Source organism: Tachypleus tridentatus, chromosome 13 (assembly GCF_004210375.1).
Source record: "Tachypleus tridentatus isolate NWPU-2018 chromosome 13, ASM421037v1, whole genome shotgun sequence".
NCBI lineage: Eukaryota > Metazoa > Arthropoda > Merostomata > Xiphosura > Limulidae > Tachypleus > Tachypleus tridentatus.
The window spans coordinates 37,378,162-37,402,745 of NC_134837.1; the positions used below are offsets into that span (position 1 = coordinate 37,378,162).

General features: G+C 34.3%; 1 protein-coding gene across 2 annotated transcripts in view; it reads left to right on the top strand.

The window, feature by feature from the left end:
• Positions 1-419: 419 nt before the first annotated feature.
• The window catches only part of LOC143236992 (protein Wnt-4-like), a 34,084-nt gene continuing 9,919 nt past the window's right edge, over positions 420-24,584 (top strand). Inside the window, exons 1-2 of one of the 2 annotated variants that reach the window (XM_076475768.1) lie at positions 420-996; positions 17,731-17,987. In XM_076475768.1, the coding sequence (XP_076331883.1) occupies positions 908-996; positions 17,731-17,987 (346 nt within the window). In that variant the 5' untranslated portion in view covers positions 420-907. Of the gene's footprint in view, positions 997-10,997; positions 11,416-17,730; positions 17,988-24,584 lie in introns of those variants that run through there. The other variant, XM_076475769.1, reaches the window with a different exon arrangement.

A 24,584-nucleotide genomic window follows, 5' to 3' on the forward strand; every position in this document is an offset into this window, starting at 1 on the left:
GAACGCGGTTTCCTCAGGTATTTTGAAACGAAATATAATAAGTTCAACGCTCAAATATAATAATTGTAGTAAATAGTAATTATTCCCTCTGGAAACTTAGGACTATAATACAGTTCAATCCTTGTATAATAAAAATAACCTATTCCTATTTTCATTTTTCAAATGAAATAATCAAAACACAAATTTGAAAAAAAAAAAAAAGAAGGTGCGAAATAGTATCACAGAAAGAATATACGATTTGTTATTGGCCAAATTCAGCTCTCTTGATACAAAAACATCCGCACCATAAACAATGCTTAAGCGCGACAGTTGCCTGGGTGACGGACGCGCGAAATCCTATTGGTTACATTAAGCAGCTGGAGGTTATCACAGACATCCGTTGCACGAGCAGAACTGTGTGTACTTCTTACCACGAGAGATCCACATGGTGGGTGAAAGTTGTCCTCGACTGGCAAGACTAATTTGCTCCAATTTTAGCCCGTAAATTTTTGATACTGGAAGTTTCGATTTACCGGATTTAAAGCCAGTTCCATTTTTTATTTCTTTTTCTACCCGTTTCGCTTACTTCCAAAAATGAGCTAATTATCCGTTATTGTTTAAAACTTTAGGCAAGAACACGATTAAGAACCTTAGAAAATAGAAGATTCCTGCGTTGTATTATAATCATTTATTTTGTTTCACAACGCTTACATTTTGATAAACTAATTTATATACATATATATTTCAATTTACTGGGCAGAAAAGAATTTGGCTGGGACCTTAACTGACGTACTTTCATGTAAAGTAAAGACTGCAAAAGTAAAACAGTTATTTGCTGCTCAGTTATGCAGACATCAAAAAGAAGATAACACAAGTTTTAGTTCCAGAAAACTCTCTACATCAAAGTCTCTCCTTCTGTACACCAACGATGACTCCTATTGACAAAACAAAGCAAATGAATCTGTTGGTGTTTATATTCTGCTTGTATCCGATGTCCAATGTTCACGCTACGTGGTGGTAAGTATCTTGTGTACTTATCTAATTTAGAAAAAAACAACAATGTTACTTTACAGTTACATAGACGTAACTCACTACACTTTATAGGCCCATATTTATTTCTTTTACTTGTCGAAGTTCAAAAGAAGAGGGGGAAGAGAGAGTTTACAAAATCGTATGCGTTTCAGACAATGTTTCACGTTCTTTTGTACTGTTTAAGGCCAATTGAAGTTTAAGTGCATGTAATACAGTTATTTAGTTCGTTTTCATAAATCAAATAGGTTCAGATTGCTTTGGATGTTTCATAAATCAACATTTTAATTCTAATAAACATATTTATTCGCCAGCATAATTCGAGTCTGACTCATCGCTGTTAATAGTTTATAATAAATGGAAAACGACTAAATAGCCCCATTCCGTAGCTGTCCTTGTCACGATTTTAGCTGTTATGAAATTGTATTTTATTAATTAGCCGACCGTCCTGTTGTCCGTTGAGCAGAGAGGGTCAGTTACTAACATTGTCATGTGCCTTGTACACAACGACAAAATGAGCAGAGCTATCTGTCTCCCCGTTTGGAGGGTCGGCTTTATCATTTGGTGATGATAGATACTATAATGTTTTGATTATATAACATAACTGTAAGCATCTCAACATGAGTTGATACGATATACAGAATTAACTCCATGTACTTTTGAAAACCTGAAATACAACGAACCAAGTGGAATGCAGACCCATTAAACTCGATTCAACACTACAACGATTATACATTTTCATTTACTTAGGCTTCATGTTATGTATATTTCTCAACAATAAACAGTATGGTATTTTGTTTAATTAATTTTTTTTCTCTAATCAACACAGCAAATAATTCTTACATTCGACTTGTTGTTTCCAAAAAGTCCTTTACGCGGTGCGATGGCAAACGACTATAACCCGACTAAGCTGTTATCTATTGACATGCACCGTATTTTACCTTGAAAACTTTTTGTCAATGTGTAACAAGCTATGTTTTGCTTCGAGTAAAACACAAAATTTATTTATTGAATATCTCCAAATAATCCTGATAGATCCCAACATCACCCAAACGTTTCTTGTAAAAATAATGTTACTCACTCAATTAACCCTAGAATTGCCGTTAGACTTACATATTCCTTTAAACTGTCCATGCACGAAATTACTTGTGGACTCATGGCTTTATTTGACCTTAATAACTCACGACAGCAATATGTTAGTAAAAATACCACATTTAATCTCATTAATTAGTGATGAGAATCACTATCTATTACGTAGAGATCAATGATTTTACTATTTACACTTTTCTTAAAGCGCAAAGTTACACAACAGGTTAGTTGAGCTACACTTACAGTGAGTGTCGAACCCATTTATTTAGCGTTATAAACCTGCGATCTTGCTCTCGAGCCACCGGTGACCATTGTGTTTCAATAAAAACATTAATCCACTCACCATATTGCAGTGTGTATGTGTGTGTATAGACCTGACCTGTAGCGAATAGTACAAAACGTGTAGGTAGTTTGAGCGCAAAACAGCTTATGTTTATATTGATAAAACGTAACTTCTATTTTAACTGTAATGAGTCGTTAGCATAATGTGTGTTTCTGTTACAAATAAGTAAAATATTTTATAGTGTTTTGAAAACTCTATTTCATGTCTTTATTGGATCGATATGAATTTCAAGAAATATTTTTTTGTAAACAGTAATTTAAAGGAATTACAATTACAGTTAATGTTAACATACGAAAGAACGGAAAGACTTGAGATAGACGGATAGAAGAGTGGAGATTTTGTTAGTATAGTTCATCAAATCTCTATAGAATATTCAGGTAAAACAAACTTACAAATAAAAGACGTTAACTGAGAAGAAAACAACTTTAAAACTGATTTTATTAAAACCTGCAAGTACCAGACTTTGATACGTGTGGTTTTCTAGAAGTTCACTTAAATCAAAGAGCAAAGCAAAACTGCCCTCTCTCATTCAACACTAAACAGGATTGTGCTAAAGTCAAGAGACTTGGATGTATGCTCATCACTACATAGCTGGCCGCCACAGGGATCGAATTCCAAATGTTTGCATAATAAACAGTCAAGTTTACCGTTGAGTTGCCGGAAAGGGCGGGGGACTTATTAGAAAGGTAACACCATTTCTCCTGTCACATTGTATAAAACGAATGTTACACTTAGATAATAAATTTTCCCGAAGGAAAACTCAAATGTGGTTGGAGTAAAAATGCACACAAAATCAACAATATTTCACGTATGACTTTCCATAGCTTTATTTATTATTGCGTGAGAAACTCCAAAGTTTGGAGGTTGGAATTATGAAAGAATTTCCCATGCACAGTGTGTGTGTTAAGTAATTAGAATACCAGGAATCGATGCTAAAATTACTGACGTAACTTCAAAGTGAAGTTGAATATGCACAAATGTGTGTGTTTGTTTTATAATATATAAAACATTCACAAAAACCAACCTACAAACAATCCAAACACCTTCAAGATGGAAGCGTTTATTTCATTTTAACGCTAACCTAAACACAACAGGATACATAGCTCTAGTTATCGCGGGTAATGAAACTCGGAATTTTAGTATATTAAGCCCGTAGACTTACCTCTGTAATATTGCTGGACGTAATGAAACGCTTCGCCAAATAAGCGAATGTGTAAGTTTCTTTTTTTAACTTACTCTAGTTAAAAAACTTTGCATGCATTTGATAGAGGTTAAAAGTTTTTCACATGTTCATTTCATAAGCATTAATTATAGTTCTTATCAATATATATATATGTATATTCATAGTGTATAATAATACTACACTGCTCTAAATGTACAATGACCTAAGTACGAGTGCGTATGGATATAAGAAACTTCAATATTACCTCCATCTTGGTAAGAAGACACCAATGATTTCTATAGTATAATAGATCTATGCTCGTGCGTCATACCTTGGAGGAAAGTCTATTTAGGGCACGTGGTTGGAAAATAAATCGTAAAAAATATATTTTAAATGAAAGTTTATTTAGATTATTTTGTATACAGAACTCTTGAAAGGTTCTAAACGGTCAATCAATGTTTCTAGCAATTGGAACATATGGTTTCGATTACACCCTTGGTAATAAGTAGTAGTTAGCCATTCCAAACTGGAAAGGAGCCAAAACTAAACTTAACCGTCGGAAGAATGACATTAAAAGATATACAGCCTAGCGGTCTCGTTCAACTTACGTAAACTGTACCGACAGTGAGCATAAGAAAACATAAGATACTCGACAATAAACTTTCGGGAATCTGGGCTTAAAGATAATTATATTGACTCCTTCTATCGAAATATGAAAAACTGATTAACTAGTTAGAAAATAAAACTGATACGATATCAACATATTAGATAGGGTATATGCAAAAACTTGCGTGTACGTTTCCAGTAACACCACACTGAAGTTTAAATCGGTCTTTTACGAACAGTAAATTTTTGTTAAAAACAGAAATTCGTTTTGCAAGAGATGAAATAATCCATCTTGTTTTAAGCTAATAATAATACTCCGTTATTCGTAACTGAAAGAATGACATCGCTGAAACTATGCGTACGAAACTTATAAAAATTACTCTTCAAAAACTTTATAAATCATTTAATTTTTACAGCATGTTTTGTCCTTTAAACTATATCACAATATGAATTATAAAAGAAAACAGAAACAATCAGATGATTTGTAGAGAAAATACTGTTTACGAAAGAAAATCCCAGTGTAGCTCTTATTAAAATATATTTGGTCTATATTCATTAATACCTTACGTATTTTAATTATAACACAAAATAAGAACAAACAGAAAAAAATATTATACACACACCCAAATTTATACGTTGCACAAACACATACACACGCGAAAAGCAAGATTTGTTTTTTCATGTAGTAAACGAGATATAAACCCAAAATCCAAAGAGCAACACAGGAGCTAAAATTAACGTTTTATCCAACACACGTAACAGTAAGTCAAAATATGAGTTTTGAAGAAACAAACAGACAACTTCGCTGTCGCAGAAGCAGATTAGGAATCAAAACATGTCCGATAGAAACAAAATGTCAAATAACACATAAACTAGACATGAAGAGACAGCATAAATCAAACGTAAGATGCTAAAATGTGTTATGCATTGTAATAGTATGAAGAAAAACGTGTTAGATAGAAGTAAAATTTGAAACAAGATGCAAACAGGTAGAAAAGAATTTCAAGCATTTTCTCTACACAAGTCGCACAGAAATTTGAAACTATAAAAACACAAACATAAAATAGGCATGGAAAAAAAGGGAGGGGTTAAAATCTGGTGGAAAGCCAGAAAAAATGTAAAACACAGAGGATTACTGTGCTCACGTTGCACAGTTCCCTAAGAAAACAAAACAAAAATAATACAAAACGTATAATTAAGTACCTAACAAACAACATCGGCTTCCATTTGTTTTCACGAATATTTGCAAATTTGTAATTCGTAGTTTGCTTAGCTTGTCAAGTACATAACAGCAGAATGAGGTATATGTGCTGTGCACACAACGGCATCGAACCTCGATTTTTAGCGTTATAAGTCATGAGAAGTATCGCCGAGTCACTGAGGGATTGCAATTCTTTTAAAAACAAAATTAATTAGAAACGGCGAAAACCACAACTTTATTAGAACTGGTGTCGCTTGTCGTGTGCTGCATCATACACATTCTAAGAACCAATGAATGAAAGCAATGGAGAACATAATACACTATATCTGTCCTACTCAGTGCCGACAAGACCATTCGCAAATTCCAGAGTTTATCAGGCTGCCTGGGACGCAAGAGTGGTCTAGGTGTCTATTATATATCTAGTTTTGATGAATAAAGACTGCTAAAGTGTCGATCAGATTACAAAAAAGTGAACTGTAATCATCATTTCATTTAAATCACTTATAACTCAGGCTTTTAGGTGGATATTAATAAATTATTTGTTATATATATTTTAGGGGAACGAGGCCACATAACCGAACTGTCATGACATAAATGTGGGGATCTCCGTTTGTCATACAGTAACTGCTATGCATACAGAGTTTTGCACCATAACAGACACTGATGAAGAGTGAATAACGAATTATAAAATGTAGAGAGCAAACACCCCATTAACACGTAGTTTCCCACTTATAATTCTATTGCTTGATTGCGCGTTTTAACCAACACTAAAGGAATATTCTCGAAAAAAAATTATAAAAATGCAACTATTATACTGAATTCGTGAATCTTTTCTTCACATGTTCCCCTCACTCTAAATCTTAAGTTACAACCAATCACTTGCGTTCCAAAAGCTACACATTACTTATTATGTAATACTTCACAACTGTATATTTAGCAAGACTAATTAAAGTTCAAGTGAGACGAGTCGCAGAATATTATTATAAAAATTACTTGATATTACCAATATTTTTGTGCTGTAATCAATTCAAACAGCAGCCTGGCATGGCCATGTGGTTAAACATTCAACTCGTAATTCGACGATTGCGGGTTCGAATCCCTGTCACACCAAACATGCTCGCCCTTTCAGCCGTAGGGGTGTTATAATGTCAATCATTCTTGCTATTCGTTAGTAAAAGAGTAGCCCATGAGTTGGCGCTGGGTGGTGATAACTATCTTCCTTCCCTCTAGTCTTTCACTGCTAAATTAGGGACGGCTAGTGCAGATAGCCCTCGTGTAACTTTATGCGAAATTAAAAACAAAACAAAACCGATCTTTGTATAGAATGCCACCAACCTAAGAAAGTGCACGCGAATTACTTATACCCTAAATCAATAAGTTCTTCCCTGGTAGGGTAAAAAGAAATAAATTTTTCGTAATATAAGTTGAACTTGTATATTAATGAAACCTTTTTTGTACATTTTTATTTATCTTCATTTGTTTTGAAAGGTAGTTGCTATAAACGTGATTATTTCGGCTATATGATCATCATTATTAATATATACTCAGTGACCACTTTATTAGGTACGCATGCTCTTTAACCCAGATAGCCCTCGTGTAGCTTTGCACGAAATTCAAAACAAACCAAAGCAATTCAAACAGTACCACTGAATTCTAGAAATCAGTGCATATTACAACGGCAGCAAACTCACTACAGTTTCGTAAAATTTCTACCTAAGTGTACATACCATTACTTGACCTCAGCATACGGTGTACATATCAGATTTTGGCCTCATTATATTCATACGTATGACTTTAACATATGATGGCAACACTGCTGAAAATTATTGACAGCTCCGAGTATTCTGTAATCTCACCTTGGCGATACTACTGTAAAAAACGAACCAAACACTGCTTCTCTCGCCCCCACCCATAAAATACAGAATGATGAAGGTTGGTAAAGACTAGCCACGTTAGAAGATCTCAGTACACATTTTCTTCCAACGGGATAAACACAAATTTAATAAATAAAGAAAAGAAAAATGCAGAAACTAAATACATAATCGCTCGTCTCCAAACGATGGTGTTCTTTAAAAAAAATATTTAGGCAAGCTTCCGAGTACTCTTAAACCTTATCAGATAAAAGACACGTTTAAATAAACATATTTGAAACAGTAATGGAATATGATACCTCCAAGTTTATTTTCAGTTCATTTGGTTTAATGAATATAGATTTCAGGTTTGACAAGTATTGGTATCCGCCATTTTTGTTAGTTTCGCTCAATATTCTGAAATGACGTCCGATATTTTTTCTCGAATTCTAGATTGAAAACGTAAAATAAAATATTATGCAAGGAATTTCATGTCTATACCACGATAATAAAATATAATGTAATTAATGAAACTTAAGAAAGAAGAAACATTTATCATGTTGGGACTAAAATTGCGAGTAAATGCATCTCAGTGGCGAAAATCTGAATTATTACTTATTTGAATAATTTCTATAGAAAACAAAAAGAGCATTTCGAGTATTATACACCAAATGTCTGCAGAAAAGCACTCTGTGTCATTTATCTCTGTGATTATGATTTTTGAAAGAAACTCAAAACTCTAGCGCTTTCGAATAGTTCACTATTTTTCTTCAGGAGAACTTTTGTGATGATGTTATTTGAATATATAATGATTTCAATATAAGACTGTTAACAGAGGTATCCATATACCAAAGCTAAGATTTGCTTTGATACAGCAAACAATAACAACAGTGTTCTATACAGCACACTTCAAAATGATTATAATCACCGAGATGTTTCCTCCAAAGCACCATAATTGTATTGGTTACTATAATACTTTTTTTGGTACACGGTTAGTACAAAATATACAGTTCTTTATTCTTAAACAGAATGCACCAACTATTGTTTTAATAACAAATAAAAGTCCGTAAAATAAAACGTAAACGTTTGTCAATATCTTCTGTTGGGAACTGGAATAAAGTGACTTTGAAGTGGCTATCGTTTCACACTAAAAGAGTAACAATACGAAACGCAATAGAAACCAGAAACACTGTGTAACATTACATATACATAGACTAAGCACTTTATACTAAAACAATTTTGGAGTTTACAACCCATGTCCGGTCATGCTCTATATGACGACCATGCATCTTTGCAATAGCTCTGCAGGATCCATCGTAAGACTATTATGCCTAAAACCACTTCTCCTCTCTGCAAACCTTCTGTAAATCACTTAATTTACAAAGACGATAGATTTTAACTCCTGTTCAACGGCATGATCGCAGAAAAATACATAATCAACTTGACCAGTATCTTCCATTCTCCAGTTGCTACAGGTGTATCATAGTTGTGCACACGTAACTCGCTTTTTCAGACATATATATATATATATATATATACTTCTTGATAAGGCTGTGTACTGTTCTCTGAAGCACGTGACAGCTTTAGTAACTGAACTTTATGATCACGGATTCACTCACGCATTCACTACCACGACTGAGGTACAACTTTTTGCAGATCACTTTCTGAATCGCCCTTGGTAACCAAGCTGATCCATACTGCTTTATTTTACAGTGTCGTTGAGTACAAAGGATATCTCCTCTGAGAAATTTTAAATCGCTAAACTGAACACATTTTTATGATCTGAGTGTATAAATATTTTGCGTGAAAAAATACTATTACATACCCTTTCTCAAAGTGATTAGTTTCGATGGCATCACAAGATATACGTAACGCTTAGTAAGGTCAAAATATAGTTCCAAGTTCTGATATATATCATTTGCCCGTTACTTTACATCGGCTATCGAGACCTTCTGATTTGTATATTCCTAGATGTTTCAAATATAACTTACCCTTTATTAACTTCAAAATCTTTTTCACTAACGTATGAATGTAAAGAATAAAATATACTTTATGCGAAGTTGAAAAACCTCAAACAATTCTGAGACAATTAACTATTGGTAACAAAGTAAAGATTGGTTCGGTTTGATTTGAATTTCGCGCAAAGCTACTCGAGGGCTATCTGCTCTAGCCGTCCCTACTTTAGCGGTGTAAGACTAGAGGGAAGGCAGCTATTCATCACCACCCACCGCCAGTTCTTGGACTACTCTTTTACCAACGAATAGTGGGATTGACCGTCACATTAAATCATTCCCACGGCTAAAAGGGCGAATATGTTTGGTGTGACGAAGATTTGAACTCGCGACCCTAAGGTTACGAGTCGAGTGCCTTAACCACCTGGCCATGCCAGGCCCACGAACCAATGTAATATATCAACAGCTTTACATAAATTTGTTAATTATTTTTAAGTTTATGCTGTGCACGTAAGAAAAAAATCTAGTTTTTATTAGAATTATGGATACTGGTCTTACCAAAAACATCTTAATCTTATTGATGTAGTGACTGATGTCCAGAAGTTAAGCTATAAACCTGAAATACAAATAAAGGCAAAATGGTGTACGATTTATCACCAGATGTGGACTCCATGGCCGCATGATGCCAAAACCATTATTTGTGGAGCCCAAGACATAAATTGTTTAAGAATCCCCCCTTCTGCCTGTGAGAAATAAAAGTAATCTGCAGAAGCGAACGCAAAATGGGTAAAATTATAGAACAAATGGATATGGTGTTTCACAAGCTCCCCTAACGGAGTCGGAAGTAAGCGCTCGCAAGATAGGACCTTTATATAAATTTTCATTATTAAATGTTCAATTCTGAATAGTCTTAAATTGCATTCTATTCCACTGGTATTGTCTGTGTAACTTTGTGGAATAGAATATAGTATATTATAAATACTGTTCTTTTTTTGTTGTTATTGTTTCGCATTTTGTTTTATTTTTCCTTATCAAAGCTGTAGGTTTATAAAAATTGTTCGTCCATGTTTCGCAAGAGTTGAGCCCTTTCAAAGCATTGTATTCTAGGCAGCTGCCCAGTTCTTCTCATGGGGCATACGGCAATGTGTGATAAAGATCAAAAATATATTTAATTTCATGCTTAATGAATGCCCAGAGAGAAAATCCTAAAACAACGAAAACGTCGAATTGTAAACCGCAATTGAGAAATACTCCATGGAGGTGTGGTTTCTTTTGACAACCTTACAAAAATTGTGGTGACCTACGAGAGCATAAGCGATGTTTTCCTATCTTGAGGAGCTTGAAGGAAGACAGTACGTCTTCATGGAACATATGTTATCAGTCACTAATAGGTAATTATATGCAGAACCACTTGCATATGGTCTGATGTAAATATACAGAAGTTCATCATTTTATACCTCGGGATGACACTGTATGCTGTGACTTCTAACTTCCACTGCTGCGAGAATCTACTTTCATGATGTTCACAGGCTGCTTGTATGTTCCTTCGAGATGAGTATATGTCACGCGCCATATCGTAACCTGAATCTTAACTTCCTGTAAAAATAACACGGCTCAACTAATATGGTGTCCAGAAGACATGTTCACGGCACCACTTCAAACACGCCCTTGTTTATGGGTTGGTGCGCATGCTCTTTGTTTGAAGCTCTTCGTGCCTTTACAGAGATACGGTTGGTATAGAGGCACTAAAGTAAAACGTAATAGTTTTCTGATGGTGTTATGGCCCGTGGTCGACCTTGTACTGGTTGGTGTTCGAGCATCATCTCCATGCAGTCGGCATTGTATCCATAGACTGGAAATAACCCTTCGGTGGATTTATGATTACCCAATTTAAAGCCTACCTACAGTTCTACACTTCAGGATACCTTCCAGACGGTGACGTCTACGTGTTGTTTTGTGCAAATGGCCTTTACAAGGTTAGACTACAAAAGCCAAAGGTAACATGAACATGAGTCAATATCCACGTGTGTTTCTACGTATAGACACTAACTTAGAGCACATTTCACACATTTCTTGTTAGAAGTTGTATCGTGTACAAACGTATTTGTGGCCCAAAGTTGGTGATCAAGTTTTGTCCCATTACGGACCAACGTATTTTCATATTATTACCCAGATTCTTGAAACCAGAGTAGCAACACTATCAGGTTAGTTTTCTATACCAGTGTTGATAAAGTGGTTATTTATCTAAGTATGTTCATCGTTCGCTCTCTCTCTCTAGGTGTTTGGTTATATATATTTGTTATACCCGGGAGGAACTAAGTATGTAATTACTTACTTGTTTTGTTTTTGAATTTTGCGCAAAGCTACACGAGGGCTATCTGCGCTAGCCGCCCCTAATTTATAGTGTAAAGATAGAGAGAAGAAAACTAGACATTACCACCCAGCGCTAACTCTTGGGCTACTCTTTTACCAACGAATAGTGGGATTGACCATAACATTATAACGCCCGTACAGCTGAAAGGGCGAGCATGTTTGGTGAGATGGGGATTCGAATCCGCGACCCTCAGATTACGAGTCGAGCGCCTTAACAACCTGGTCATGCTGGTTGATTACTTGTCATTGAAATCATTCCTACATAACAAGGAAAGATGACAGTATTTATGCTACAAAAAATAATATATAATAATAATAAAAAATAATGTTTGCGTTTCTAAGAAATAAAATGTAGTGCTTACAATCTATAGCGAACACATCACATTTCAACTTAAACTGGCGATTACCCTAACCTTCTATGATCTGAAACACGTGCGACATAAACAAGAGTTTGTCCATTTATTTACCCAAAGGATGCCTTACGAACAAAGGGGGCTAAGGAACCATTTCATAATTCATCACAAATGAAAGTGTCAGCCAATCGTGTTCGGTAGCGCATGTCTTGAAGTCGACTCTCTCGTATTCCCAGTTAGACACGCTAACTACTAGGTTACGCTTGGGACCCAGACCGCTTACCTAAGTTATATACAGAACCTAAAACCAGGGAATTTTTCGAAATTAAAATTACTGTCATATTAAATGCATTCAAAATGTCACTCCTCGAAAAATCAGTAACATACATTTCTTCATTTACCTACCTGTTTATCATTAACTGATCAAATACAGGATAAACTGATATTGGGAGATGATGTACAAACACTTTTGCTGACTTAAAGTACACAGGAGCTCAGAAACTTAGAAAACGAATGTCAGTAAACATTTTATAGTGAATGCATTAATCCGACTTGAGCTTGCCCAGCATCAGTTAGATAATATTACACAATTCCTGCGAATTAATAAATGTATATTATTAATTACCTATAACTAATCTTCAATTCAAATATTTAAACAAAATGACTTTATAATTTAAATACAAGAATAAGAAATAGGTAATCTGTGGCACGGGACCACGGGTGGGGCTACTGTTGAACTATCCAACCCATTTTCATTAACAGTGATATTGTAGTATCACTGGTACGTTGATACACGTTTTCAAGTCAAAACTAATTAACTGTAATTACTCAAATGTATTAAATAATTTTTTTAAAAACTCGTTCACTTTATAGAAATGAATATCTGATAATATACCAAAACTGTAATGTTCCTACGAGTATACGACCTGGGGCAGTGTTAAGTTTTATGTACGTTCAACACTAATACGTCATATACTAACATGCATCATTATTAGTGTAAATTAATTACAATGTTTCCGATTTTAATGAATTAATCTTCAACGTTTTAATGTTAGTTAGTAACCTTCTATTATAATTAAAACAAACTATTTACAGTTACCCGAATAATTCAAAGTTGTCTCGCAGACGAACGTCTAAATCTGAACTAATACCTGAAATGTGTTTAATTCAACGGAAAAGTAAGATTGAGATAAAACATTCGAACTAAAGCATACTTTACTGACTCATGTTAATGAATTTAACTAAAAAGCAGGTAAACTGATTAGAAGTCGGTAAAAATAAAGCACGCAAAATATTTAACAATAACTGTCTTATTACACTCGAAATATTTTCCCCTCACATATATCACCAGATGACAGTAGTAATCTAAACAAGAACAAACAGACCTGCAAATGGGAGACATTTTGTTTACTCGGCAGTTTTAAACTGCGCTGGGTTGTTTCATTCACGTGTACTATCTTTACAGGAAATTACACGGCTGCTTGCTAACCCTATATTCTTAATGTTATATAAGCATTAAAGTCGTTAAATGAAGTTGCCGGGAAAAAAACTTGTACTTGTCCTAATTTTGGTCTTAATTTTCTGAGTACCTCAAAAAAGGCTTAAAAGTAATATTAGCAAAAATTATTCTAGAAATACGAGATCACACGTATGAAAAATAGTATGTAAATTTTGAATGCTTCAGGTAAAAATACATTAGAAATGACTCAGATACGTATTTGAATTAATAATTACTAAAACCTACCCATTTTGTTAATTAAGGAACAAGAATATTGACAGTTGTGACATACTACACTTTAATACAGTGTTTCAATACGTTATAATAAATCGATTTTGGAATTTCATCAGCGTTTCAGTCCATATCACCACGTTCACTCATGCTCAGTTTGACGATTATGCATCTTAACAATAGCTCTGCTACGTTGTTTCCATTGCCCTCCGTAGAAAGCACACCACTTCTCCCTGGTTGCTTTCTATCATCCAGTGTATGATACTAATGTTTTACGCTATAGATGACTTGAGTGATATGTATTTGTACAAAATATTATAAATACCCATTTAATTCTCTAGCTGCTAAAGCCTGCTTGGTTGAATGAATATGGTGTGGAAGCAGCTTGTGTTAGACATGATTTTGTGTCGCTTTTGCAGATAGAGACCCTTCTTGATTCTGTTACGTACTGCTTGTTACCTTAGACACGTGGGTGGCTTTAGCCATTGACCTTTGTATTTCATATATTCTTTTTACCTGTTACAAATCGTTGCACTTTATTTTCCACGACTGACTAGTCGGATTTGTTACACGTGTATTTCCCGACGATCCTGGTGCCCTTAGTTGATTCATAATTCTTTGTTTTCGATGCACTTAAGTGAGAGAGATATACCCGTTTTGAAAATTATAAATACTTAGTCTGAGTATATTAGTACTTTGCGTCGAATGTGGTTGTTACATAATTTTCCCCAAAACGATTAATTTTTGATGGTCATATGCTATTTACAGAAAAGTAAAAAAATATCAAAATGTTGTTATGGTACACCCTGTCCATTGTAACTTTACATCAGCTGAAGTTGTCACGTGTCTTATTTGTATATTAAAAATCGTTTTACTACAACATACTGAAAGTTTTTGTACTAGTTCAACTGCGGTTATTTCATGACGTTTAATAGCATTGCATGAATTACAAATAAACATTACCAATGCTTTATTTCCTGTCAAATGGAATTTCAAATATACTACATTTGTATACGAAGAAAAATTAACTTACATAATATAATTACTACCATATTAGAAAATATCATTTCCGGCAGATATTGAATGTTCAGTATTAATGCTGACATGTTTGGGACCTTTTTTCATGCTATCTAATTTCAACGAAATAAACACGGGATGTTTCCTTTGCGTAGTAATATACCCTGCAGGGGCAGCGGTAAGTCTACAGATTTCAACGCTAAAATCAGGGATTCGAATCCCCTCGACAAGCTCAGGTGACAGCCCGACGTAGCTCTGATTAAAAAAAACTACAAACACACTGACGTATTCATTACACATCCACTACTAGAGTTAACTCGGAAAACTTTCTGAGCAAATATTCACTAGAAAGACACTATTAAGCCTAACTCAAACAGTTCCGGGATAGCTTATATTAAATACAGATTTACTACTAAGGCTAAGTTAAAAACGTTCAAAATATCTAATATTCACTACATATCTACTATTAGGGTTAATCTGGAAAACCTTCTGAGCAGTTAGTATCCACCGGAAAACCGCTTATAGCCCTAACTCAAAACTTTTTAGGATAGCTGGTCTTCAGTAGACATTTTCTACTAAGACTAACTCAGTAAAAATTCAAAATATCTCATATTTACTAGATACCTACCACTAGGGTTAACTTCATAAAGTTTTTCTTTGGTAGCTTTAACAGTGGATTTCCTGTGGATATCTGCTACCAAGAAAGTTGATCTAAATGGTATAATGTTAAGTAATTACAGTTAGGCTTATTGTCACCAACTGTTGTGGACGTTATACGAATATTATCTTTATCACGTAAGCGCTCTGGCGTTTAAATATAGCCACACTAACACGTATATTATATAGAAAAATAAGTTACATTAAATTTTACTGAAGTTTTTATAGAAGTTCAAAAATAGATTCACTGAAAAAACTAGAAAAAATGCTGAAACAAATTATGTGTGTGTGCAATATATTTATAAATTCTAATGTTTATTAAAATCAGAAATATCATAATTGATTTATACTGTGAAGAGATACAAGATTTATATTTACACTAGGAAATAAATAAACAAAGCCTATTTTACTTTTTAGACAACGTGTAATCTTGCCATCAGAATTCTCGGTCACAGAAAATAAACTTTACAGTTATAGACTGTTTGCTGATGATTAGCCAAAAACTGTTTGATTTGTTTCGAACCTCGCGCAGATCTCTCCAAGACTATCTGCGCTAGCTGTTCCTAATTTATCAGTAGCAGACTAGAGGAGAGGCAGCTTGGTAATATCAACAACCCCCAACTCTTGGGCTACTCTTTTACCAACGAATAGTGAGATTGACTGTCATATTTTAACACCCCACTGCTGAAAGGGCGAGCATATTCGTGAACAATAATTGGAATCCGAGACCAGCAGATTGCAAGCCGAACTCACGCCCGCCAGGCCATTAGCCGAAAGATAAATAAATATTTATTTTTATGTGTAAAACATTTCTCTTCTACCACACTGAGAAACACCTGACGAGAGTCAAGACCGAGTACGTTCTTTAAATTGTTTTTATATTGTTTGCAGAAAAATCGAGACATCGATGGAATTATCAGAAGTTGAATTCTTTCCCAGGGTCTTTTGATCTACCGACAAATTCGAAGAGCCAGAATCACGTGCAAATTGTACGAGAACGTTTACGTTTGGTGAAAATATTAGATCTAAAAACAAAGACTGAGTTATTTTAAATAAACACGGAAAAGCCTGTCACTTTTTTTTTGTTATTATATGAACATTGTGCTAAGCATATAGTAAAGATCACGTATAGGCCTTTTTTATATTCATAATTACAAAGACGTTGTCACTCTTATATAGTCGTTCAAAACATTAATTATACTGTTTTTAATAAAAGTGTGTTGTGGTATGAAACACAACGATATCACAGTTTTAGTTATCCTGTTCCACAAGTAAGAACTAATAGGTCAAGCTCTTTCATTCTATTCTACACGAACGTCAACACTGATCGTGCATGGCGCTATAAATAAATGCACACTATATATCTTTCCACTCTAACTGTTTTAAGTTGCGTTTTTTAAACATCTGACATAACACATTTATTTGACTTCAAGGTTCTTTATGATCTCCTAAACAAATAGCTGGTTTATCTTAAACATTTAGTGTGTATATTTATATTGACAAAATTGTCTCAGCTACTGTATATAACGCAATCGTACTTAAACTACAGTGCATATATACAATACCGTACTTAAGCTACAGTTCATGAATAAGACATTGTATGCTACCGTACAGAAAATATTTAGAAATGTTCTCCGTTCTTGTGTACATAATAAATTATGTCACATTTTCTGCGAAATCGCACGCGACACATTCAAAAAATTCTTCAAACCGTATACTTACAATGTGGCTCATTTATAAGTTACTGAACCAATCATATCGTGATGGCTTCTCTAATTTAGCTCACACTATTGTGATATCCTTCATAATCCATTTTGTGATAGCTTTTCTAAACCATAGTAGACAACTTACTATAGTACCTTTTCTAACACATAGTACACAACATATTTTGGTAGATTATCCAAACCATAGTGCACAGCCCATAGTAAAGAGCTTATTTTTCTGTGTTCTCTAATCCATAGTACAACATGTTGTGGTATCTTTTCTAAGTCAGAATACAAAACATTGTGACATAGTATCTAAGCTACTGCATAAAACCTTTCCCTGAAATTACTATACACATCTACTATGGCCTGTTTTAAAGTATGTATATAGAACACAATGCCATATCTTCTTTAAGCAAAATATCGAGGAGTATCTAAACTACTATACAATACCAACGCAGAATGTTACCCAAGTTACTGCGCATATAGCACTGTATTCAAAGATGATTTACTCAGACCAGCTTTCACTATATCATTACACGATATTTATCCAAATATACTGAGTACAACACACAATATTATGCACTTTTACAAAATTGTAATTTACCGAGAACAATCACGTACGATTTCAAGAATATGATACTAGAGATAAATATGCTAACTCATATGTGTTTTCTGTCTCTCTAGGCTTTTGGGCATGCCTAGCACGTACCAGAGTACAATGGAACTGAAACCGACATCTTACGCCAACCAATGTAAGCAGCTCTATTACCTCGTGGAACGCCAAAGAGAGCTGTGTAGTCTTAGCTACAACATTTTACATACTGTAAGTCGAGGAGCCAAGATTGGAATAGAAGAGTGTCAACACCAGTTTCAGATGAGTCGATGGAACTGTACAACGTTTAACAACATCTCTTCCGTGTTTGGTGGAATTTTAGCCATTAGTAAGTAAATAAAAACTTATAAAATTCTAATGCTATTGCATCAACGAAAAATCCAGTAAAGTAAAAAAAAAAAAATTAATTGTGTTATGTATACCAAAGCCTTTTATTATAAATTGGAAATGAATTTAAAGGATCATAACAGAAACATTAGCGCGTTTTTCGTTAATACTTTGAATAATTTTCCCGTTGCAATGTTCTTTGAGCTGACGGTGCATTGCCCAATAATCCACACCAGGCAGACAATCGAGAAACGGAAAAATCACAGTCCAGCCTTCTAGTTTGTTGGTTGTTTGGAGTTTTCTGTGTAAAGCAACTGAGCTGTCTTCGTCAAACAATCGATATGAATCGTAAAAGCAAAATTCTGTAAAATATAAAAATAAATCGAGATAAAACTACACAATGCTCAAAATTCAGATAAAAGACTCAAATAGAATTAAAAATACCAAAATGTTTAAAGCACAATCAAGTTGTACAGTATCATCATTGCCAATAGCACAATCCAGCATCAGGAGTAAGCTCATAGAAAATAGATGTCTAAAATGGTGCCTCCACTCACAGTTGTAAAGATCGCATGACACTAAAATATGGGCTATTGTGACTTAAGTGTCACAAAGGACACACATTGGTAGATAAGTTTCAGATAAAAAACTGTGACCAATGCATAGCCTATTCAAGACAACTTCCTCGTTCCGATCCTTACAGAAATTGGACAGTCAAAGAGTAACAGAAGGTTTGATCTGGAAAAGGTAGTTATGACGTTGCTCACCCCAAGTCAATTGCTAACTGGTGCGAATCCGTGCCTTGAATATAGGGCTGTAGTCCATGTGTGGGACAGGCATGGCTGTGAGAGAACCAGAGCAGACTGACTTAGCTGCAGTGTCAGCTTGATCGTTCTTGCAAGTATTGATACAGTAAATTATCTAAGAAAAACTAAACAGTAATGGAAAATAGAGAAAAATGGTCCAGTTGCAATATCGACGAGAACAGGATGAGAACTAACGTGAAGCTATTACATAGCCACTAGAGGCCTAAAAGAGTCAATGGAAATGGTAAAATAAGTATACTGTATAGCTTCTACTTAATATAGGTCAATAGAAATGGCATACAACTCGAAGACTGTACAGAAACAGATAGTTAAAGCAAGTGTACGGTAATTAGAAGAAACACTGGGATCCTTCCTAGGTTTAGACTAAGGTAGAACAATATCCTTGTGCCAAGCGTTGGAAAAACATTATTTTGCCAGATCTTGTTAAAGACAATCAGAAGAAGAGTAAGAGATGAATGAGAGGTATGGCGCAGCATCTAATACCGAGCATCATCAGGTTCGACAAATGTACTGCCAGATCTGTGAAGAGCAAGCTTGACTTCTGCCAGCATAAGGGGCGTTTATAGTCATAGAGACGATTAGCTTGAAAGGAAGAAAGTGATCGTTCTGCTCGACACATGATGACCAAGAAACAGGAGCGTTGGAAAAGTGAGAAAAGCTCTCGCCACGAGTTTAAAAAATGTTTTGAACATCAGCAACGTCCTGGTCATTGAAGAGCAAAATGGAAAGAGAATAGGTAGAATATCTCCCATTGACCTACCGAATCTTGTACCATATGACTTTGGATCAGGTGGCAGAAGAGATGCTAGTTGTGAATTTAATCCAATATTCCTTTTTGCTTTGATGTTTGATCTGCTGAACATGGGCATTAACTGATTCTGTGGGGGCACACCAAAGCCATCCGTCTATAGAAATTCATAGCCAAAATAGGTGTTGTAGTGCCCCTGACATCACTCAACCACCAGGATCTTCTCTTTCCCTTCACAGGTCACCACCCACTGTAATATACATGGGTGGATTTTTAGATCCCAGAAGGAGTAAACTGAAAATAAAGAACCTTCCGTGAGAGGTACCCTCATTAAGTCCAATTACAGTCCAGCAATCCAAGCTAAGCAGACCGTCTAGAAACAGAACAGTCAAGTTCAACAATTCATGCTAAGCAGATAATCTTAAAACGGTACATTAGCACTCCAACACTCCAGACTAGACAGACAATCGAGAAATGAAACAATAGCAATCCAACAATCCAGACTAAGCAAACAATCTAGAAATGGAACAATTACAATCCAACAATCCTGTTCTGGAACAAACAACCATTGTCAATAAATTTAAGGTTAAACCAACTAACATCTACCGAAAACCACGAAGAAATTATACCTTTTCCAATTTCAGTCCACGAGTAGAAGAGTCATCCCACTGTCAGTTTACGGATAAATGGTCGTCGTCTAACAATTAATGCATCCAGATGATATATAGTTTACAACGCACTGATAGAACTCTGTAATCTTCTGGTAAATAAAAAGAAAGCACAACACCAGACACATGAAACCAACTGATAAAATAATACCCGACCTCTCGTTACTGAACTGTTCTTTCAAGGATATTTGATTCGTCCCAGCACACTGACTGATGTGAAAGTCAACATTAAAACTGAATTTGTGTAATTAAATTTTAAATATGCTTTATGTCAATGTTCAAAGCGAATAATGATCAAAATAGACCGTCTTCAATTTCTGGTTACATAATATACTGTTCAAGCAAGTCCCACCCCCTCATGTATGTAATGCTTGAGACTGACAATTAGAAACAAGTATTCAAGTTTGGAATTTTTAGAAATCAAGTCTAAAATACATACATTCATTTTTCTACTAATTTTGATGGTACTTGTGTAGGAAAAAGACGTAATAAGGTCGTAAAGCATATTATTGGATAATAAAAAATAAAACAAAATTCTGAAGTAAAAGCTGTGTCCGTATGTATTAATTCTAGTCACTGTAATCTATGTTTGCAGAAAGGGGAAAATGTAAACATTAACGATAAAAACAGCAATTTAAACTAAAACCTTTTGTGTCGTAAGTTAAATAACTTTTATAAACACATTAACAAAGACCAACAGGTAGTCGGGTTTATGGGTATTTCAAGACTGGTCATAAAATGGAAGTCTTAGATATATTGCACAAAACAATAGATTAGTGGAATTTATGATATTATAATAACGAAATAATATCACTTTCGCTATTTAGTTTTATGCAAACCAGGTTTCAGGTGACCAATCATGTAATCTGAATGGTTTAGTTTGTTTTGAATTTCACGCAAAACTACCCGAGGGCTACCTGCGCTAGTCGTCCTTAAGTTAGCAGAGAAAGACTAGTGGGAAGGCAACTAATTAACACTGCCAACCCCCGACACGTGAGCTACTCTTTTACCAACGAGTAACTTTATAATGCTCCAATGACTGAAAGGGCGATCATGCCTTGATGGGATGGAGGTTAAAACTGCTAATAAAAGTGATGGTTTCCTACCCTAAAGTAAGTAGGTATTGTTCTATAAGACTGCTAATACAGCGATGGCTCTTTACATGAAATTTAGTAAGTAATAATCTGTAAAATTGCTTATATGGTAATGGCATCCTATACTAATGTCAATGAGTATTGAATTGTTCTGTGAAACTGCTTATAGAGTGATGAGTCCCCTAAGTTAAAATAAGTAAACACTGCTCCGTGAAACTGCTAATTCAACAATGGATCCCTAGGCTAAAGTCAAAAAGTATTGTTGTGCAAAAACTGAAAAACACAGCAAAAGAACCTCGTGATAAAATTCAAAGTCAGATTTTTGTAATAATTATAAACGAAGCAGTAGGATTCAATAATCAAGCCACTTCTAAAGTGCTTGATGAATGATGTGAAACTTCACTTGAACACAGTTTTTAAAGAACAGTTAAATTTCAAATCAAAAACACGAATTGCAGTGAGATAAACGTTCTATGTTATGTATGCAAAGTAAGTAACTTTTTATTTCACAAATTAAAATATAAATTTAATAGTCAGTTCAGAAGTTTAAGAAAGACAACATGTAATTTCATTTTATACCGCTAAACTGCTGAATTTTTGTCTTCCAAAATCGTGCGTTTTTTATAGATTAATAATAAAAAAATTAATAGGGTCATCAAGCAAAGAAATTGTCCAATAGGTTACTGTATGGAACATTATAAACTTTAATATCTGTAAGGTTATCCTTCAGCACTGAAACGGCATTAACTTTATTCTATTTAACGATGCTGTACTTGCATTAAAAACTGAAAATTAAATATTTTGTTACTTCTAATCACGAGAGTCTTGTTTGATACCAATTTACAATTCTGATTAATGACACTTATTCCTGTAGAAGGTTAAGTAGGTTTTGTAGATAGAATTTACTAGTAGAAAATTTCTGTAATTTTACGCATAGTGTAAAAAATCATAAGAAGCAGTCAGATCCTCTCTTATTCCTATTCAATTGGTCTTATAAAAGAATTTATAATCTATAACTAAACGTTGAATTTTTCTGTATTAGCACTTAATAACATATTACAACAATTGTTTCTGTTGTGAAGATTACAAGACCACGTGTTCTATTTATTTCAAAGGTGAAATCCTTTTTTTCTTTCTTTATAACTTCCAGTAAGCAAAGTGTAGAATCAGATGTATCTGCTCGTAGTTGTTGATAATTGTTATAAAAGAGTAAAAGGGCAGTCATGGGACATAAATGTAGGAAGGAGTTTTACTGTCTCTTGTGCACATCAATGCATAGGTTAAGTTTGAAGTTAATCAGAAAAATATACAATGGGCTTATACAGCTCTGCCTACCACGGGTATTGAAACAAGATTTTAGCGTTGTAAGTCCACAGATACATTGCTGTGCCATGCAGATGTATATGAAACTTATAATTTCATTCAACAATTAGTGAATACTACTTATATACGAGTTTAAACTAGTTTACGTTTGTTTACATTCCTCTGAGTTTAGGCTGTGTATTTTACTTAACATAGAAGAAAAAAGTAATATAATTGTACAGCGACAGTATACTTTATTTCTGAGTAATTATTAGTTTCAAAAATTAAAACTACTTGCAATCACAAAATAAAGCAACAAAAATACAGGGACATTTGAATCGAAACTTTAACTACTAGACAAAAAAATAAATTCTAAAAAATCTCACAAGATCTTTAGAGGAATTCTTTTCTGCAAAAATTCAGGCTTTACAAAGTTTAAGCACACACAATTACATTTACTAAAAAGCCTAGTGAAAAAAAAACCCAAACAAAACGCGTAACAAATAATGGAATGTCAAATTAGCCAATAGGAATAACCACACTAGCGATGTAACATTAAGCCTAACGCCCACTCAGCATGATAAGTGTTACTTCTTTTTCCAGAACAAAGTATTGCAAAACCCTCAATGATTTTCAGCGCCCCCTAAAAATATTAAATACTGATCTGTTTAGATGTATTTAATTCACGCAAGTTTTGAAAAGATGATATTACAAACTACATTCATTCTCATTTAGAAGTTACGCAAAAAGCTGAAAAAATCATTACCAAATCATATGTTGGAACAAATTTGTTTATAAAATGAATAGAACTTGGCCTTAAACAAACTTAGTGCACCAGTGCATCCATTACTTCGCTACTTTTAAAACACTAAATGATGTCATAACGAAAACCATTTAATAATGGCCTACTTCTAAAGAATGTGAAAAATTAAAAAAGTCTTCAAGAAGCAACTGTAAAGGAATAAGAAACGTAATGATAATTGGAATTGTAATAAAAAATGAAAGACAAATCATACAAAACAATTATAAATGAGAGAATGCAGACATGATCGCTTTGACACACTGGGCAAACACAGAAGAAAAATTATATTACTGCCAGCTCTATCACAATCAAGCATACAGTGTAGAGTGATTACTGCGCCCCCAAGTGTGAACACTGAAATATTTAAGACCGCAGCCGTCATCAAGATAGTTCATCACTGTTAGGGTTAACCTTCGTAACACGCAGACGTTTTTCCTTGTGATATACAAGTAGATGACTGCTGGTAAACTAATCAACTTTCAACTTCGTGCCTCAACTTCAGAAAGTACACTATCAGTATAGTCTATCTCATTCACTCTTTCATTGTCACTGTCATTGGGTTAGAGAGTAGTTATAGTGATTGGTTGTAAAAAGTTCATCGTTCAATGATTAAGGTTATATAGAAAACACTTGATACCTAGAGTGAAATAAATATCATACTTACCTCAAAACATCAACATTCTATAGAAGTTATCATTGTGTTATATTAAATTAAAATGAAATGTGTAGCAGGGGCCCATGAAGTGCGGGGATTTGACCAAATATGAGACCCCAATATAAATTCTTATATCTTTCGGATCAATTTTTAGAAATACAATCAATCTTCTAAGCGAACTTCCATGAATAACTTAGAATAGAAATGAATGATTTAAAGCCTTTTCAGTTCGAATAATGTTAATCATTATTTTAAAAATGCAGACATTTTCTCTCATGTGCAGATACACGTAATCTTTGTGTTTGTGTTCGTATTTTTCACCAAACAAGACGAGAGGTTCCAAGTAAAATTACCACTTAATGTTTTATATTCTATTCAACGATCGTATGCTTATATAAGCAACATAATACCTAAGGTAACTAAGTTAATATACAGTATCTCGCGTGTTCATCCACAAATGAGCTAAATGAACACATCAGAGACATCATTTATAATTTTGACG